Below are 21,290 nucleotides of genomic sequence, written 5' to 3'. Positions count from 1 at the left end.
CAACCTTCATACGTTGATGTAGAACAAACAGCATTCTGTGTGAGACTGCAGAGGTAATGGACTCTAGGAGTAGCCGCAGTAGAATGTTCAGGAGAACATAGCAAATTCATGTCTTTTTTGTATATTATTGAAACTGAAGGAACATACGAAATTATATTTTCCAGTTACAGTTTCAGACTAGAGGTTGGAGAGAGTTCTTGCTTGAAGAAGAAAAACAAATTGTCAAGGCAACAGGTACTGCATTTGTCACTTGACAAGGTCCCTTCTCAGTTTTGTTATTTTCCATCAGAGAACAAGGAACCTTTTGTTCCAAGGCCTGATGTCAAAATACCAGCAAAGTATTACATTAATCAAGCCAAGAATCTTACATGTTTCTGAACAAAGAGTAAGACTTCACACAAGATCCATTTAGAGCATTATAGGGAACTTGGGTAATATTCTTGCATTTTTGAACTTACATCAGAATTAGCTAATGAAAAGCAAAGTGCTGCAAATGTAGAGGTTGGAGTTCATTTATTTCTGCCTGTATGTATCAAGTCTACCGTTCAAGGAACTGGGGATACAGCAGCAAACAACACAAGTCTCACCCTCATGGAGCTTATATTTTAGAGAAAGGGATTGACAGTATGCAAATTGTCAAATATATTCTGTCTGGAAGTGTTAATGTCCAAAAAAAGAAGAAAGCAGGGTAAAAGAATATAGCAACTGATATGTGTGGGTACGTAAGTGCAACTTTATTAGTTGAAATTTGTTAGCCATCTGCATTACTTGGTATGCAAACTATGAATGTTGGCCTTTTACAGGAATGTGCAGTATGGCTTGGGTAAATGATATAAAGAACTCTGAATAAAAATAAACAAATGAACAAAAAACTGTCATGAACTACTAAAAGATAAGAGGTAATGAAACATACAACAGTTTTAAAATTTGATAATTTGTAAATTGATTTTGGGAAAAATTGATACTCCCTTGACTTAAAAGGTTTTATATAATTATTTCCTTCAGTGTATTTTATGATTAAAAGGAGCAAAGGTTACAAAAATACTTTGATAGCTATCTGTTTCACAATGTTGTTCTTGAGTTAGAGGTAGCACTATTAGCTAGAGACACTATGATTTAGATTTTCAGCAGTACAGTTAGGCCGTTCATCTAAACTTGGATCTATCTCGTTTTCCAGGGAATGCATTTGTAAGTAAGTAGATTTGTGGCTGTGTTACAGGGAGACCCTTGGCTGCAACATAATGATAAAACCAACTGACCACTGTATTTTCTTTTTTCTTTTTTCTTAAGGTATTATTTATATACACTCTTATGAAGGTTTCACATGAAAAAACAATTGACCACTGTGTTTTCATGGTTTTACTTGCTTATCTGTTAAGGATTACCGTTGTAAAGGGCTATGTTTAAAATGTGCCTAGTTAGTACTGTACCAGGCATACAGATGGAGGATATAACTTTAACTTTTCTTTTTCCATAAACTAAAACCTCCTTAATATGTGTAATATGCAATTAAGGTTGTATTTATGAAAATTAAAATAAATTTCAGGCTGGTGAGAAAATCTGAAGAAACCATTCAGAAATTTTCCTTTCCATTCATATTTCAGAAAAGTGTTCAGTGTTCTTAGAATGAGGATGGTTGATTATAAAATTTATAAATTTCAAGTTTTATATTTTAAATACAAAATAAATTCCAGTGAAATTCAGTAAAACACTGAGTGTTCATATTACTTACTGTAATCATTATTCCATAATCTATGTTGACACACTTACTTCATTGAAAAATGAGTATTTGAAATACACTGCCACCTGGTAGACCTGGGCTACACATTTTAAGTCAGCTCACCTTTCTCAGTGAATTACTGACATGACCTGAAATGGCTTTGCTAACCAGGCTGGAGATTGCTAACCAGGTTTACCCTACTTCAGTTACTCTTTGCTTCCTGTTTTCAGTAGTTGCTTTCAGTTGTTGGAGCAGCTGGTTTCCCTTTTTTGGTGGAAGGGTGATGTTAGTGGTGAAAGGAACTGTGTATGTTTTGCCTATTAAATATTTTTAAAGGGTGAAACAATATTTTAAGTCCTTGAAAATTAATTTAATTTGTTACCTTTCAGGTACATTATTTTGCAGGCTGGATATTTTTTTTTTTTGTAGATAATTATTTTTTATTGAAGGGTAGTTGACACACAGTATAACATTAGTTTCAGGTGTACAACACAGTGATTCAACATTTATATACATGATAATTCTAGGTACCAGCTATCACCATACCAAGTTGTTACAATATTTTGACTATATTCCTTATGCTATACATTACATCCCGGTTACTTAATTTTTTTACAATTGGAAGTGTGCACTTTTTTTTTTTTTTTTTTTTTGTGAGGGCATCTCTCATATTTATTGATCAAATGGTTGTTAACAACAATATAATTCTGTATAGGGGAGTCAATGCTCAATGCACAATCATTAATCCACCCCAAGCCTAATTTTCGTCAGTCTCCAATCTTCTGAAGCATAACGAACAAGTTCTTACATGGAGAACAAATTCTTACATAGTGAATAAGTTACATGGTGAACAGTACAAGGGCAGTCATCACAGAAACTTTTGGTTTTGCTTATGCATTATGAACTATAAACAGTTCAAATATGAATACTCATTTGATTTTTATACTTGATTTATATGTGGATACCACATTTCTCTCTTTATTATTTTTAATAAAATGCTGAAGTGGTAGGTAGATACAAGATAAACGTAGAAAACATAGTTTAGTGTTGTAAGAGAGCAAATGTAGATGATCAGGTGTGTGCCTGTAGACTATGTGTTAATCCAAGCTAGACAAGGGCAATAAAACATCCACGTATGCAGAAGATTTCTCTCAGAACAGGGGGGGTGAGGTTCTAAGCCTCACCTCTGTTGATCCCCAATTTCTCACCTGATGGACCCCCTGCAACTGTGCCTGTCTTAGGTTGTTCCTCCCTTGAGGAATCTTACCCATCTCTGGCTAACCAGTCATCTTCCGGGGCCATACAGTGAAATGTAAAGTTGGTAAGTGAGAGAGAAGCCTTATTGTTTGAAAAGGTTAGCTTTTTACTTCTTTGCATATGTATGCCCTGTGGTTTCTATGCCCAGCATTTGTCTTGAGGTATCTTTACCACTTGGAAGAATTATGATACTCGGTAAATTTGATATGAGGCACGAATTCTATTTAAGGGTTGTAATTAGGAAGGAAGAAGAAAAGCTATAGAAGTAGCAGGCAGAAGAAAACATGGGAAGATTGATTATTTCTTTGACATATCTTCTTGTAGAGTAACTTCAGCATGTATAGGTTTTAAACTACTACTTAAATTGCGTACACACATTAACATAATAGGAGTATAGTTACATAACCAAAGCATACCTATAATTACCAGCCATCTCCAGTGAAACCAAGAAAACCAGTTAGGCATCTTAGGCATTTGTGAAAACTTATCTATGATATGGTGGATATTGTCCAACTGAACTTGAACAGTCTGAGAGAAATCAGACAAATTAAAACAACCCATTCCTGGGGACTGTTCACATCCCATATGTTCTTTTAACAGTAAATAGTCTGTAGTTGTAAGATTTTGGAGTGCTACAATTTGCACTTCTCCTAATTCTTGGTTGAGTTCCAACAGTATAGATCCAGTCAAATTTGTTGTTTTACTTTATGCACAGGCCAGCTTAGATATCTCCTTCTTCATTCCCATGGCAAGCCCAGGAACTGGTGGGATGAGTGCATCTACACCTGTAGCAGTGTGTGGATCTTTGTTGGGGTTTTTTGATGATCATCTTCTGGCATAAGTCTTCCAGAGAGTGCTGATGTTGGAAGTTCTTTTTCATGTTGTATCTTAGTTCATTTTCGGGGTAGGCTGGATATTTTATATCAAGACAAAGAGTATAACTGTACTACTTGATATATATATAGATAGATAAATTTAAGCTTCTTGTTCAGTATTAGTCACTGTTGTACTTTACTAAAAAAACTTCTCTCAAGTTTGACACTAAATGGGTGACACATGAAATGTTTACCTATTTTTTTATTCCAGGTGATCATCATTAAATAAAACATTGATTTTATGTCACTGAAAAATAGTGAAGCTTTAGATAGAATAATTCTGTGGTTAAGTTAAAAAGTCTGCATAGTAACACAGATATGTTAGATAAGATCATAGGAAAACTGTCCTATGAGGAATTGTTTGAAGGTGGTGATTTAAGGAAATCTCACCCCTTTTACCTTTATTTAACTGCATAGACTTCATGGCAGATTTTATCCCATGTTAGTGATAATATATTTACTTATCATTTGCATACACATTTTTAGTTTGAATAAAGTTTTGTTACCTTTGCTGAGACTACAAGTTGTTTTTTTTTAATTTTTAATTTTATTTTTTAAATTAAGGTATCATTGATATACTCTTACGAAAGTTTCACATGAAAAACATTGTGGTTACTACAATGTTTATTATCAAGTCCTCCCCACAGCCCATTGAAGTCACTGTCCATCAGCATAGTAAGGTGCCACAGAGTCACTGCCTGTCTTCTCTGTGCTACACCGTCTTCCCCATGACCCCACACACACCATGTGTGCCAATCATAATACCCCTCAATCCTCTTCTCCCTCCCTCCCCATACACCCTCCCCTCTTCCCTTTTGGTGACCTCTAATCCCTTCTTGGAGTCTTTGCGTCTACTGCTGTTTTGTTCCTTCAGGTTTTTTTTTGTGTGTGTGTGTGATTTATAAAAATGTTTTATTTTAGACATATACCACATCTACACTCACATCTTGGTGTAAAAGCTTTAAGAATAAGAAGTGACAAGCATAAACACAGATACTTGAACAGGGAGGGAGCCTAGAGATCATTCTAGAACAACCTCATTTTGCAGATAAAAAAAAAGATGTTCAGAATGGAAAGTGACTTACATGTAGAGAAAATGCAATTTGGAGAAGACGAGGAAAAAATTAAGGGCAGTGGAGGGGGGGAAGAGTGAAAAAGGTAAAAGCAACAACTACATACAGTAGATGTGTATATGTATGATAAAAGGCAGGAAGGCGACGACTAGAGGGTGGAAAAGTTACCAGTAGGCTTACAGAATGGCTGCATTAGGTTTCATAAATTGTCCTGTACATCTATCCTGGTATTTATCCTATCCAAGGCATAGATCTGTCAGATTTTTGCCCTTGTAGCTCCAGAGGAAGGTACAGCCTTTCAAGTCCCAGAGATTCATGCTAAACCAGATCTTTATCTATGAACTGAGTATAGAACATTGCTTAAAAAAGAAAATGGGACTACGCTGATGGACAGTGATTGTAATGGGGTTTGTGGGGGGGACTTGGTGAAGGGGGGAGACTAGTAAACATGTTCCTCATGTAATTGTAGATTAATGATACCAAAAAAAAGAAAAAGAAAATGGGGTCATATTGGCTTTTTCTAGTTTCTACATAAAAAGTACATTGAAAGATAATTTGTTTAGATTGTACTGATTTTTTTCTTTTTATTCCCTGGAGCTCATCTTTAAGTATCAATTGAGAATTTTCAATTTGTTCCTTTAGTTTTGCTTCATTGTTTTACTCCACAAATGAGGGAAATCATTTGGTACTTGTCTTTCTCTGCCTGGCTTATTTCACTGAGCATAATACCTTCTAGCTCCATCCATGTTGCAAATGGTAGGATTTGTTTTCTTCTTATGGCTGAGTAATAGTCAACTGTGTATACCACAACTTCTTTATCCATTCATCTACTGATGGACACTTAGGATGCTTCCATATCTTGGCTAGCAGCATATAGATGGGTCTTGTTTTTTATCCATTCAGTAAGTCTGTGTCTTTTGATTGGTGCATTCAGACCATTTACATTTAGGGTGATTATCAGTAGGTATGTACTTATTGCCATTGCAGGCTTTAGATTCGTGGTTACCAAAGGTTCAAGGGTAGCTTTACTATCTAACAGTCTAACTTAACTCACTTAATACGCTATTACAAACACCATCTAAAGGTTTTTTTTTCCTCCTTTTTCTTCTTCCTCCATTATATATTAGGTATCATATTCTGTACTCTTTGTGTATCCCTTGACTGACTTGGTGGGTAGTTGATTTAATTTTGCATTTGCTTAGTAATTAATTGATCTACTTCCTTTACGGTGGTTTTATTTTCTCTGGTGACAGCTATTTAGCCGTAGGAATACTTCCATCTATAGCAGTCCCTCCAAAATGCACTGTAGAGATGGTCTGTGGGTGGTAAATTCTCTCAACTTTTGCTTATCTGGAAATTGTTTACTCCCTCCTTCAAATTTAAATGATAATCTTGCTAGGTAGAGTATTCTTGGTTTGAGGCCCTTCTATTTCATTGCATTAAATATATCATGCCACTCCTTTCTGGCCTGTAAGGTTTCTGTTAAGAAGTCTGATGGTAGCCTCATGGGTTTTTCTTTGTATGTGATCTTTTTTCTCTCTCTGGCTGCTTTTAATACTCTGTTCTTATCCTTGATCTTTGCCATTTTAATTATTTTATGTCTTGGTGTTGTCTTCCTTGGGTCTCTTGTTTTGGGAGATCTGTGCATCTCTGTGGCCTGAGAGACTGTCTCCTTCTCAGATCGGAGAAGTTTTCAGCAATTACCTCCCCCAAAACACTGTCCCTTTCTCTCTCTTCTTCTTCTTCTTCTGGTACCCTTATATTGCAAATATTGTTCTGTTTGGATTGGTTACACAGTTTTCTTAATATTTTTTTGTTCTTAGAGATTCTTTTTTCTCTCTGTGCCTCAGCTTCTTTGTATTCCCTTTCTCCAATTTCTATTTCATTTACCATCTCCTCTACTTCATTAATCTGCTTTTAAATCCCTCCATTGTATGTTTCATTTTGGAGACTGTATTTTTTTTTTTTCCCCCAGGGAGACTGTATTTTTCAAAGTTTCTGTCTGTTTCTTGAATTCCTCCTTGAGGTCTTGAATATTTTTTCACTAGCTCCATGAGCATGTTTATGATTTTTATTTTGAAATCTTTATCAGGAAGATGGGTGATTTTAGTTTCACTTATCCCTCTTTCTGGTGTTTGTGGGATTTTGGCTTATAGCAGGTTCTTTTGACATTTCATATTTGTAAAAATAACTTGGCGTAGGCAGTGCCGTCTAGTGCCCAGAAGCTCTACTCTCTGGATCTGCTCAGCCACTGGAGCAATGGTGGGGGTTACAGGCAAGCGGCACTGGTGTCTGCTGGGAGGAAAGAGCTCTTTCTGGTTCTTGGCTGCATTGCCAGGGCCAGTGGACCAAGTGCACAGGGAGGAGCCTCTACGCCATGCACTTGTAGCTGCTATAGGTGGAGCTGCCCTCTGGCTGGCCTGGTTCAGTGGTGGGGGGCAGCAGGTTTGCAAGCTGGTGCTGGCCAGGAGGAAGGAGCGGCAGGCTGTGATTACAGTGGGGGACCTCAGAGCTGTGTTTCCAGCCAGAGGGATGGAGCACCTGAGGCTCCTGAAAGTTCCCAACCTGCTGGGCTGAGTGTGCCGGGACAATTGTATCCACCTGTCATTTCTCCTGAGCAACAAGCTCTGTGCAATCCTTGTCCCTTTAGCAGCCCTCTTGCTGTTAGGAATTCTGTCAGAGTGCCTGTCTCTTTTGTCCCAGAGCAGTAGGTTGTGGGTTCCTGTTCTCCACAAACGACTGAAATCTCAGTTTATTTCTTTTTCTAGTCTGTAGTTTTTAATACCAGCTGAAAGATGATTTATTATGGAAAAATATAAAAGCATGATATATTTAGGAATCATACATTCATTACTTGTACTGAGCATAGCATGTTGATCAGAATTTAAAAATTGCTCACTTCATACATTTTGAAACACCTGTTAACTGAAAATTATGTATTTTCACAAATCTGTAATCTCATAGAATGAGGATTAAAGTTATTGTTGGCAATCATGCTTAATTATTTGTGATATATATGATCTTTCTGGATAGAAATTACCATATGAAATTATGTTTCCTAAATTTAAATAGTTTAGAATGTCAGTATAGTTTTTCAGTATATTTACCATATTCAACATATTTAAATTGATAATTAGGCAATTTACAAGTTAAGAGTTTTTCTAATTAAAAAAAAGCCAGATGTCACTATATAGATCCCAGTATTAAGCTACTAAATTACTGATTTTGTTTTTTAGAACTCAGCATAAAATTAAAATAAAATGACTTCTTGGAGTGATCGGTTACAGAATGCAGCAGATATGCCTGCTAACATGGATAAGCATGCCCTAAAAAAGTACCGGAGAGAAGCCTATCATCGGTAAGTGTTTTGCCTGTTTAATTCTCAAAACAGCTCTATAAAGTGGGCACATACTATCTTCATTTTACAGATGATGAAATTAATGCTCAGAGAAATTAGGTAATTTATGCTAATTCATATAGCTAGTTCATGGTTCAAACCCAGTCCTAACTCCATACTTTTGGCTAGTAGGACACCATTGCTGCTGCTTTTTAAAAAAATTCTTAACTACTGCTTGTATTTACTAATAAAAGTCCTTACAAGATATTTTCAACTGAAATTTCACCTTAGTTGTAATAATGAAATTTTTAACTGACATTTATCACAAACTGATTGTAGTTTTTCAATAGATTTTAAAAATTGTGTCTACTGGCTACTGTTAGAATAATGCTAGATTGAATGTGGGTAACTTTGGGTGTTAGCAACATTTCCTTATATTTTAAGACTTCAAAGTTTTCTCTGAATCATTTTTCCTTTAAAAGTTTAAAATGTAAATACTTTCAATTTATTTGTCACTTTTAATAGATTCAATTAAATAGCTGCTTTTACCTAACTCCAAATAGCTAGGAGACTTGGAATAGGTACTGCATTTAGGTATCATCTGTTTTTTTTCAAAGAAATTAGAAGTTTACACTTTCCTTGAATTTACAGGATAGAGAGATCTGGGTTCTGCTAGAACCATCTCTTCCTCCAGTCCTGGGAATCCCAGAAATAAGTAGAAATGCTGATGTACTGGTAGTGCTAAAAAGTTGCATGGGAACTCCAGGAAGTCTACAATTCATAATTACTCATCTGTTCGTGGACTAGAGGAAAGAGGAAATATGACTTCTAAAATCATACTGGAAGTATGATTAAATTAGTTTATACAGATAAGTTTTTGTAAGCAGACAAAAAAATATTCTGATTCCATTTTTCTCTTGGTAGTAAAGCTAGGTCAGAATTAGGTAACATATTAATTGTTCAGTAAGCATTTATATTTTGAAGAAAATAGATAACTTAAAATTGAATGTTTTGAAAGTTAATTTATCAATAGTTGATTTTTAAAGTAGGCTAGTGACATTTGCCTGACAGTAGGTCACTCATCTAGCATTTTTTTCCTGATATACCACAATACTTAACTAATGTTTAAGTTACGAAAAAAATTAATGTAATATGAGAACAAATACTGTAAATACTACTTGTTATCCTATATAATAATCTTTTGGAAACTATTGTATCAAGAGGTAGTTCAAGACACAAAATTGAAAACCGACTTCCAAAAGCAAAAAGCATTATATTCAAATGAATTAAATCATGATATATACAAACTTTAATCATTTTTAGGTGAGAACCACACCTTCCTTCCAACCTGTGTCACATTGTTAGAGGGATGCAAAAGGTGAACCCTGAACCTCACAAAATGTGCAAATTTTTGTAGTCTTGAGTTTAAAACATGGGTTACTGCCTTTTCTAAATTTCAAATTATGTTTTATTCTGCTTTTTATTTTGCATGTTAGGTTCATTGGGAGCACTCATAACTTCTGCGTTCTTGATTTGACTTGGTCAAAGGGGTTTACAACAATTTCGAATGTTTTTTAAATAGGTTAAACAACAACTTCATGCAGTGGAAACAGTCCTTTTTCATGAGCTTCATCTAATGTATATTTATATTTCACATACTCCTGGTGCTCAAGAATATGACCACAGTTAAACACATGAGATGATAACAAATCTGTCTTGGCAAGGTGGAATCTCCAGTCCCTCCCACTCTAGGCAAATGTGCGCATTTACCTTGTTTCATGGCCTCCACCACAAGTTTTCTGTTTTGATCCCTTAGTGGTACAAATCTAGCAGAGAAAGAAAAATAAGCCATATTTATACTAGTGGTATACTTAAAAGAACCATAAAATTTTCTATTGTATCTTTGTATATAATTTTAATAAGCAAGATCTGTAGGAAATGCACACACCTGATTTTTATCTACTTTAAAAATGTAAAAATATCAGAGTCAGAGAATTTCTAATACACTCAGCCTGGGGACATTAATGAAAATGACAAAATACAAGATTGTAAGACCTCTCTGAAATTAGTTTTAAGCAGTGAAAAAGGAGTAAACCGTTGGAGTCAAGAGAGTGCTGGGTTAAGGTTTTGTGATACTGTGGTCCTGGGGATCCAGTTAATCTCTCTAGGTGGTGGTTTCCTCATGTGTAAAATAATAGAGTTAAATAGTAAGATCTATAAGGCATCTCCCAACTTTAAAAGACTCTGTGCTCAATAAGTGTTTGTTGCTTTGAACTTAATAATTGCTTTCTTGTGAGTTTACCCATACTGCATGGTAAAGTCTTTAATCAACTGATCCACAAGTGAAAATAGGCTCAGCATACACTGAATAAACTAATCACTGGGCCAGCAAGTCATGATTTCAACGCTTACAGCAATTCTCTGGTGTGTGTGTTTATTCAAAGGGTTCAAGGTATTTCATGACAAACTGCTTTAACTATTAAGCAGAAACATCTGTTAACTATGTAGCATTTCTAGATGTTTAGGCTGCTGTTATTCCTTAAACATTGAAAAAGTAAAAAATGTATCAGGTTCTTGTCAAGGTATGAAGACTGAAAGTCAGTCAATGGGTACTAATCCTCTGAAGTATGTGAGACATGTTAGATATGCATGGGAACTAAAATGTAAAATGCAGTGTTTTGTGTATCTATATAAATAAAACACATAACACATACATTTAGAAGAGATTATATAGAGAGGTGTTTTATACTTTCTGTTCAATTATTTGCCTTAGTTTTTATGCTATAAAGTATATATTTGGTTGTGATATAACCTTTATCAGTGGAAACAAAGGCTAGAATTATGCAATGAAGAGAGATCATCTAGTAAACATTGAGTGTCTTAAATTGTATTTAACATGGCAGCTTGAGTGTACTTCTGATTCATTTGGAATGATATTTCCTAGAAGATTTTAGACAGGCTCTGTACCCTACATTTTTCACATAATAGAGTGTAATCTGAAATAATAGAAACAGTAGAAAAAGCATCTTCAAGGTTTTGAAGTTTTAGATCATTTAAAGCTATCCCCCCTTTTTTGTGGTAAAGTACACATTACATAAAATCTGCCATCTTACTGTTTTTAAGTGTGTGTGATTCAGTGGTAGTACATACATTCACATTATTGTGCAGCCTTCACCACCATCCATCCCTGTAACTCTCTTCATCTAGTAAAATGGAAGCTTTTTTTTTTTTTTTTGTAGATAATTATTTTTTATTGAAGGGTAGTTGACACACAGTATTACATTACATTAGTTTCAGGTGTACAACACAGTGATTCAACATTTATATACATGATAATTCTAGGTACCAGCTATCACCATACCAAGTTGTTACAATATTGAAATGGAAGCTTTATGCCTGTTAACTAATAACTCCCCTTTTTCCCTTTCCCGATCCCTTGGCAACCAACCATCATTATACTTTCTGTCTTTATGGTTTTATGATTTTAACTAACTACCCCATATAAGTAAAGTTATATAGTATTTGTCTTTTAATGACTGGTTTATTTCACTTAACATAATGTCCTCAAGGTTCAGCCATGTTGTAGCGTATTACAGAATTGCCTTTTAATAGAAAAAATGGGTTTCTTGAACTCTTGCAGTATTTGCTTTTGTTAATTCAATATTTTAACTAGAAGCCACTTAGAAGAAATTTATTTTAGTTTTCTAGTTAAGTCAATTTGTAGAGTGTTTTGTTTCCAGGGCTTTTTATTAAAGACATTTATTGGAGTTGGTATTTATCATTGGTTAAATTAGGCAGATTATGGTGGTCATTTATCGTAAATTGTACATTGTATGTGATGCTTTAACATTCCCTTTTTAGAAGAAGCTAAATATTTTTAGTTAAGTAAATAGATATTTAACTTCTAGCTTTTTTCTTGCATAAGATTAATCTTCTAAATTTCCATATGAAAATAGTGGTCATGTGTCATTAAGAAACTGGCCTTCACCATGTATGACTGTTGTTCTTCCATTTCCTTGTTATGGTTGTTGAGTCTTCTAGGCTGAGGATAGTCATCAGGCCAAACCCTTCATTGGAATATGTTTAGCTATGTGGTGAGAAGATAGGATGAGCTGCTCAGATGTCATAGTGGCTTGAAGGAGGCAAGTTAGACAATTACCTCTTAAGTAGTTACTTGTTTTACATCTGGACTCTTGACAGTGATCAGTACGGATCAGAATTTGTTATCTACCAAATCCAAGAATGGAACAATTAGATTTTTCATCTGCCGTCGATGTTGACGGTGCCCAGGAAGCTGAAGTCAGGTATTTGGTTTTTACCTTTGAAGTTTTGATGATTACAGTATAGAATTTCTGTAAGTGTATTGGCCCTTTCTTTATGAACACAGCTTATGAATTCAATGTTTTTTATCATGTTGAACTGAAATTATAAGTAATTGGATTTGTGAATTTTTGGTTAACTAGTGTTTTGCCTTATTTTAAAAGATACTGCAATCACTTTGTCTTTAAAATTTTTGTATATTTATCTGAAAATTTTTTTAATTGAAATTTAGGTCTCCACAACCGTACCAGTGTTTATTTAAGCCTATTGAATAGTAGCTTTGCCAGTCTAAATAAATGTATAATATATGTTTAAGGAATAAAAGGAATTTGTGAACATATATAAAATTATTTTATAGTACCTATAGCTTGACACACTAGTAGAATTAGAAATGTTTATGGTTTATTAGAATCTCAAATTAAAAATAGGATCCAGATATCATGCAGAGACTGCCAGATTGATAAATTTTAATTTCTTTCTCAATTAAGCACCTGTGATTATAACATGAATGTCATTCAGCCTTTTAGTTGTGTCATTATCCAGGCTGAATTAGATTATTTTAGTATGGGTTCAAATATGTGGATAAATTGTTAAAATTTCAATTGCCATCTTATAAATTGAAAATCACATGGAAGATAAGATGTTCTCAGGAATACCAAGGAGCCATATTCCTTAAATAATGTACAGGTGGCATATATCTTGTCAGAATAAGAAGAGTGGAGTATCAGAACTATGTTGAAAATTTTTGTTAGTATATCCTTCTAATGCTTTAATTAGTGTTTCACATTCTTAAGGAATGGCAGGTCAGGATTCAGGGACTGGTAAGATTTCTTTTTTTTAGTTTTATTTTGGTATCATTAATCTACAATTACATGAAGGACATTATGTTTACTAGGCTCCCCCCTTCACCAAGTCCCCCCCCACATACCCGTCCACAGTCACTGTCCATCAACATAGTATGATGCTGTAAAATCACTACTTGTCTTCTCTGTGTTGCACAGCCCTCCCCGTGCCCCCCCACACTATACATGTTAATCATAATGCCCCCTTTCTTTTTTCCCGCCCTTATCCCTCCCTTCCCACCCGTCCTCCCCTGTCCCTTTCCCTTTGGTAACTGTTAGTCCATTCTTGGGTTCTGTGATTCTGCTGCTGTTTTGTTCCTTCAGTTTTCTTTTGTTCTCATACTCCACATATGAGTGAAATCATTTGGTACTTGTCTTTCTCCGCCTGGCTTATTTCACTGAGCATAAAACCCTCTAGCTCCATCCATGTTGTTGCAAATGGTAGGATCTGTTTTTTTCTTATAGCTGAGTAATATTCCATTGTGTATATGTACCACATCTTCTTTATCCATCTACTGATGGACATTTAGATTGCTTCCATATCTTGGCTATTGTAAAAAGTGCAGCGATAAACATAGGGGTGCATCTGTCTTTTTCAAACTGGAGTGCTGCGTTCTTGGGGTAAATTCCTAGAAGTGGAATTCCTGGGTCAAATGGTATTTCTATTTTGAGCATTTTGAGGAACCTCCATACTGCTTTCCACAATGGTTGAACTAATTTACATTCCCACCAGCAGTGTAGGAGGGTTCCCCTTTCTCCACAACCTCGCCAACATTTGTTGTTGTTTGTCTTTTGGATGGTAGCCATCCTTGGTAAGATTTCTTTAGTCTATTTTTTTCACCCAAAACATTTGATCTATAGAATATTACTCCGCAATAAAAAGGAATGAAATGAAACACACAGCTTCAATATATCAAGAAAATTATGCTGAGTTAATAAACCAATCTCATATGGTTCCATGTCTGTTACATTCTTGAAGTGACAGAATTGTGGAGATTGAGAACAGAGTAGTGGTTACTAGGGGTTAAGGTTGGGGTGAGTAGAGGGATGTGAGTATAGCTATAAAACAGTGACACAGGGAATCCTTGTAATGGAACTGTTTTGTATCTTGACTCCAGTGGTGATTACACGAATCTACACATACAAATGTGTGCGTGTGAAACTGGTGAAATCTGAATAAGGTTGGTGAATTGTATCAAGATCAATTTCCTGGTTATGATACTGTACTGTATTTACACAAGGTGTTCCCTTTGGGGGCAACTGGGTGAATGGTACAGGGCATCTGTCTGTATTATTTCTTACCACTGCATGTGGGTCAAATAATTATTTCAACATAAAAAGTTTTAAAGAATTCTCTTGGTGACATACCTTTTCTTACATCATAGATTTTCCTGGTCTGTTCTAGATGCAAATGTTCTTTATAATGGGTGGTAATACTACTCAATGGAGTGCAAATTCTCTAAACTCTATTGTTTAAAAGAAGATACTGGATACTAAAATATTCTCAATTTGTTTTTCTGCCACCATTTCTTCTATGCTGCTTACAAGAACAATATACCTTAAAGTAAAAATAAATAGAAAAGTAGTGGTTGTTGTGTTGGCAAGGAAGAGAAAGAATAAAAGATAGCAGATCTTTGATTTAATGAAACCTGTAATAAGAACCTCAGGTTGAAGGAATGTTCATGTTTAGACAGGGTATTTCATCACTGAGGACTCTCTTGTGTATGGCTTCTTTTATTCAATGTAAGTCTGATAGATTCATTCATGTTTTTGTGTATATGAGTAATTTGTTCTTATTTATTACTATGTGGCATTCCATCGTATCCATATATCACAATTTATTCTTTTTCTGTTGATGGACCTTTGGGCTTTTTTAACTTCTTAGCTATTAAGTATAAAGCTACTATAGACTGAGAAAATATTTATAAATCACACATCTGATAAAGGACTTCTATCCACGTTATATAAAGAACTTTTAAAATTAAACAATTTGAAAACAGTCCAGTGAAGAAATGGGCAAAAGACTGGCCAGAGGATATATGGATGACCTAAAAGCACATCACTAGCCATTAGGGAAATGTAAATTAAAACCATGATGTAAATGCCTATTAAAATAGCTGGAATAAAAAATACTGACAATACCAAGTGTTACCAAGGATGTAGTGCAGAAGCTCTGATACATTGCTGGTAAAAAGGCAAAGCAGTACAGCCATTCTGCAAAACAGTTTGGTAGTTTCTTATAGTTAGAGACACTTAGCATTTGACCCAGAAATCTTATTCCTGCTAGATATTTACCCTAGAGAAATGAAAACTTAGGTTCACACAAAAAAGTTGTACATATGTAATGCTTTTTTGTATCTCTATTTATAATTGCCTCAAACTAGAAACAACCCAAATATCCTTCAGTGGGTGAATGCATAAGTAAAATGCAATAAATCCACACAGTGAAACAAAACTCAGGAAAAAGGAACAAACTATTGATAACACACAGCAACTTGGATGACTCTCAGAGACATAATGCTCAAAGAAGCTAGTCTCAAAAGGTTTCATACTGTATGATTATATGACATTCTCAAAGACAAAACTAGTAATGGAGAACTCATCTGTAAGCTCTAGGACTTGTCAAAGGAGGGCATATGTGACTACAAAAGGATAAATGGATGATGAAACTGATTCCAGATTCTGGTGATTATTACATGAATCTATAAATGTGTTAAAATTCATAGACATGCACACCCAAAAAGTTCAATTTTTATTTTAATTAAAAAGAATAATTCTTATTCTTACTCTTATTCTTAAACATGTCTTTTGGTGGATATATGTATTTGTTTCTCTTGGTTTATACCTAGGAATGAAATTGCTGGGCCAAAGGGTAGGTACTACAGAATAGAAGTTTCCCAGGAAGTTACTCTGATTTACATTGCTACCTACAATGTATGAGAGCAATGTCACCAACACTTTAATATTTAAAGTATTATGCTAGATATGTAGTAGCATCTCGTTTATTTTTTATTTTTTTTTGGTGAATAATTAAGTTGAACACCTCTTTATTAACTAGTCATTTGGATATCCTCTTTGATGACTTGCTATTCAAGTCATTTGCTAATTGTGTTGTCTTTTTTTCTGATTGATTTGCCTTCTTTATTATTCTAAAAAAGACCAGCTTTATTTGGATATAATTAACATCAATTAGCAGTATACAATTCATTGGTTTTAGCATATTGACAGAGTTGTGTAACCATCACGACTATCTAATTCCAAAACATTTTCATCATCCCAAAAATAAAATCCTGTACCCATTCCCTTTTCTCTCCAACCGCAGTAACCACTAATTTACTTTCTATCTCTATTGAATTGCCTGTTTTGGACATTTCATTTGTATGGAATCATATAGTGTGTGGTCTTCTGTGTTTGGCTTCTTACACTTAGCATAATGTTTTAAGATTTATCTGTGTTTTAGGTATCAGTACTTAATTTGTTTTTATTGCCAAATTAATACTCCATTATGGATTTATCACATTTTGTTTCCATTGATGGACATTCGGGTTGTTTCCATATTTGGGCTATTATGAATAGTGCTGCTGTGAACATTTGTATATGAGTTTTTTGTGTGCATACTTATATACCTTGTGGACACAAGTTATTTATCAAATATATTTGTGATTGTCCCAGTCTTTGTCTTGCTTTTTACCCCAAGTAATCTTTTGACTAAATGTTGTTCTTAACTTTTAAAATGATTTTTTTTTATTAAGACAAAATACACATGGAATAAAACTCACTCTTATAAAGTGTACAGCTTAGTGGTTTTGGTGTATTCCCAAGATTATGCAGTCACCACTGTTAATTCCAGAACGTTTTCATCAACCCAAAAAATAATGAGTAGGAATGTCATTCCCCTAGGAATGACTCTCCGTTCCCTCCTCCTCTTGGCAACTACTGATCTACTTTCTGTCTGTGTGGAATTGCCTATTCTGGACATTTCATATGAGTGGAATCCTACAATAGGTGGCCTTTTTTATGTCTGGCTTTTGACTTAACATAATGATTTTAAGATTCACCCATGTTGTAGCATAAGTCAGTATTTAATTCCTTTTTTACTGAATAATATTCCATTGTATGGGTATACCACACTTGGTTTATTCATTTGTTGCTTAGTATTTGGACCATTCCTACTTTTTGGCTGTTATGCATAATGCTACTATGAACATTTGTGTACAAGTTTATTGGACATGTTTTCAATTTTAGTGGGTATATAACTAGCAGTGGCATTTGCTGGGTCATGTGGCAACTTTATGTTTAACTTACTGAAGATTTGTCAAGCTGTTTTCCAATGTGGGTGCATCATTTTACATTCCCTCCAGCCATGTATGAGGGTTCCAACTTATGAACATCCTCACAATAACACTTGCTAGTTCTTTTTTTTTTTTTTATAGTTATCCTAGTGTGTGTAAAGTGCTATCTCATTGTGGCTTTGATTTGCATTACCCTTATGATTAATGATGTTGAGCATTATTTTATGTTCTTACTGGCCATTTGTGTATCTTCTTTCAAGAAATGTCTATTCAGATCCTTTGCCTTTTTTTAAATTGGCTTTTGGTTGAGTTGTATAAGTTTTTTATGTAATATATTTTAGATACTACATGTTTGTCCAATAAATGATTTTCAAATATTTTCTCCCATTGTGTGGTTGTATTTTTACCTTCATAGTGAAGCAGGGATTTTTTTAATATTGGTAAAGCCCAAATGATCTATGTTTTCTTTTGTTGCTTATGCTTTGGCTGCCACATTAAAGAAACAATTGCTTAATGTAAGGTCACAAAAACTTACACTTACGTTTTCTTCTGAGAGTTTTATAGTTTTATGTTTTTGACCTGTTTTGAGTTAATTTTTGTATGTGGTGCAAGATAGAGTTCCAAATCCACTCCTTTGCATGTTTATGTCCAATTATCCTAGCAGTATTTGTTGAATCCACATCAAGTGATTTTGATACTCTTGTCAAAAATCAGTTGGTCATAGATGTCTGTGCTTATTTCTGGACTCTGAATTGTATTACATTGATCTATTTGCCTATCCTAATGTCAGTACTACACAGCCTTGATTGCTATAGCTTTGTATTAAGTTCTGAAATCATGATGTGAGCCCACCCATTTTGCTCTTCCTTTTAAAGAGTGTTCTGGTTATTCTGGGGCCCTTCTGTGTACCTGCGAATTTTAGGATCAGCTTGTAAATTTCAAGAAAAAAGCCAGCTGGGATTTTGATAGGGATTATATTGAGTCTATATATCAATTGTAGGAGTATTGCCATCTCAGCAATACGATTTTTTTTTTTAATTTTGATATCCTTAATCTACAATTACATGAGCAACATTATGGTTACTAGACTCCCCCCATTATCAAGTCCCCCCCATATACCCCATTACAGTCACTGTCCATCAGCATAGTAAAATGCTATAGAATCACTACTTGTCTTCTGTGTGTTGTACAGCCTTCTCCGTGCCCTCTCCACATTATATATGTTAATCATAATACCCCTTTTTCCCCCTTATCCCTTCCTTCCCACCCATCCTCTCCAGTCCCTTTCCCTTTGGTAACTGTTAGTCCATTCTTGGGTTCTGTGAGTCTGCTGCTGTTTTGTTTCTTCAGTTTTTTTCTTTGTTTTTATACTCCACAGAAGAGTAAAATCATCTGATACTTGTCTTTCTCTGCCTGGCTTATTTCACTGAGCATAATACCCTCTAGCTCCATCCATGTTGCAAATGGTAGGATTTGTTTTCTTCTTATGGCTGAATAATATTCCATTGTGCATATGTACCACCTCTTCTTTATCCATTCATCTACTGATGGACACTTGGGTGCTTCCATTTCTTGGCTATTGTAAATAGTGCTGCAATAAATATAGGGGTGCATCTGTCTTTTTCAAACAGGGCTGCTGCATTCTTTGGGTAAATTCCTAGAAGTGGAATTCCTGGGTCAAATGGTATTTCTATTTTGAGTTTTTTTGAGAAACCTCCATACTGCTTTCCTCAATGGTTGAACTCTTTTACATTCCCACCAGCAGGGTAGGAGGGTTCCCTTTCTCCACATCCTCACCAACATTTGTTGTTGTTTGTCTTTTGGATGGTGGCCATCCTAACTGGTGTGAGGTGGTATCTCATTGTGGTTTTAATTTGCATTTCTCTCATGATTAGCGACGTGGAGCATCTTTTTGTGTGCCTGTCAGCCATCTGAATTTCTTCTTTGGAGAATTTTCTGTTCAGCTCCTCTGCTCATTTTTTAATTGGTTTATTTGCTTTTTGTCTGTTGAGATGGGTGAGGTCTTTATGTAATTTGGATGTCAACCCCTTATCGGATATGTCATTTATGAATATATTCTCCCATACTGTAGGATGTCTTTTTGTTCTACTGATGGTATCCTTTGCCGTACAGAAGCTATTTAGTTTGATATAGTCCCACTTGTTCATTTTTCCTTTAGTTTCCCTTGCCTGGGAAGATATGTTCATGAAGAAGTCGCTCATGTTTATGTCCAAGAGATTTTTGCCTGTGTTTTTTTTTTCTAAGAGTTTTATGGTTTCATTCAGGTCTTTGATCCATTTTGTGTTTACTTTTGTGTTCATTCTTTTACATGTAGCTGTCCAATTTTGCCAACACCAGCTGTTGAAGAGGCTGTCATTTCCCTATTGTATATCCATGGCTCCTTTATCGTATATTAATTGACCATATATGCTTGGGTTTATATCAGGACTTTCTAGTCTGTTCCCTTGGTCTATGGGTCTGTTTTGTGCCAGTATCAAATTGTCTTGATTACTGTGGCTTTGTAGTAGAGCTTGAAGTCAGGGAGCATAATTCCCCCACTTTATTCTTCCTTCTCAGGATTGCTTTGGCTATTTGGGGTCTTTTGTGGTTCCATATGAATTTTAGAACTATTTGTTCTAGTTCATTGAAGAATGCTGTTGGTATTTTGATAGGGATTGCATTGAATCTGTAGATTGCTTTAGGCAGGATGGCCATTTTGACAATATTAATTCTTCCTATCCATGAGCATGGGATGTGTTTCCATTTATTGGTATCTTCTTTAGTTTCTCTCATGAGTGTCTTGTAGTTTTCAGAGTATAAGTCTTTCACTTCCTTAGTTATATTCCTAGGTATTTTATTCTTTTGGATGCAATTGTGAATGGAATTGTTTTCCTGATTTCTGTTTCTGCTAGTTCATTGTTAGTGATGCAACAGAGTTCTGTGTATTAATTTTGTATCCCACAACTTTGCTGAATTCAGATATTAGATCTAGTAGTTTTGGAGTGGATTCTTTAGGGTTTTTTATGTACAATAATCATGTCATCTGCAAACAGGCAGTTTGACTTCTTCCTTGACAATCTGGATGCCTTTTATTTCTTTGTGTTGTCTGATTGCCGTGGCTAGGACCTCTAGAACTATGTTGAATAAAAGTGGGGAGAGTGGGCATCCTTGTCTTTTTCCCGATCTTAAAGTAAAAGCTTTCAACTTCTCGCTGTTAAATATGATGTTGGCTGTGGATTTGTCATACATGGCCTTTATTATGTTGAGGTACTTGCCCTCTATACCCATTTTGTTGAGAGTTTTTATCATGAATGGATGTTGAATTTTGTCAAATGCTTTTTCAACATCAGTGGAAATGATCATGTGGTTTTTGTCCTTTTTGTTGATGTGATCGATGATGTTGATGGATTTTCTAATGTTGTATCATCCTTGCATCCCTCGAATGAATCACACTTTATCATGATGATCTTTTTGATGTATTTTTGAATTTGGTTTGCTAATGTTTGTTGAATATTTTTACATCTATGTTCATCAGGGATATTGGTCTGTCATTTTCTTTGTGGTGTCTTTGCCT

The 21,290-nt window shown here is 35.0% G+C and overlaps 1 protein-coding gene across 6 annotated transcripts in view; it reads left to right on the top strand.

Annotated features, from left to right (window-relative positions):
• The window catches only part of NT5C2 (5'-nucleotidase, cytosolic II), a 155,554-nt gene that overhangs the window by 74,327 nt on the left and 59,937 nt on the right, over positions 1 to 21,290 (top strand). For 5 of the 6 annotated variants that reach the window (XM_057506271.1, XM_036898869.2, XM_036898870.2 and 2 more), the window contains exon 2: positions 8,162 to 8,283. In XM_057506271.1, coding sequence (XP_057362254.1) covers positions 8,186 to 8,283 — 98 coding nt within the window. In that variant the 5' untranslated portion in view covers positions 8,162 to 8,185. Of the gene's footprint in view, positions 1 to 8,161; positions 8,284 to 12,462; positions 12,567 to 21,290 lie in introns of those variants that run through there. The other variant, XM_036898871.2, reaches the window with a different exon arrangement.

Source organism: Manis pentadactyla, chromosome 8 (assembly GCF_030020395.1).
Source record: "Manis pentadactyla isolate mManPen7 chromosome 8, mManPen7.hap1, whole genome shotgun sequence".
NCBI classification, from domain to species: domain Eukaryota; kingdom Metazoa; phylum Chordata; class Mammalia; order Pholidota; family Manidae; genus Manis; species Manis pentadactyla.
This window is presented reverse-complemented; position numbering and strand designations above follow the sequence as displayed.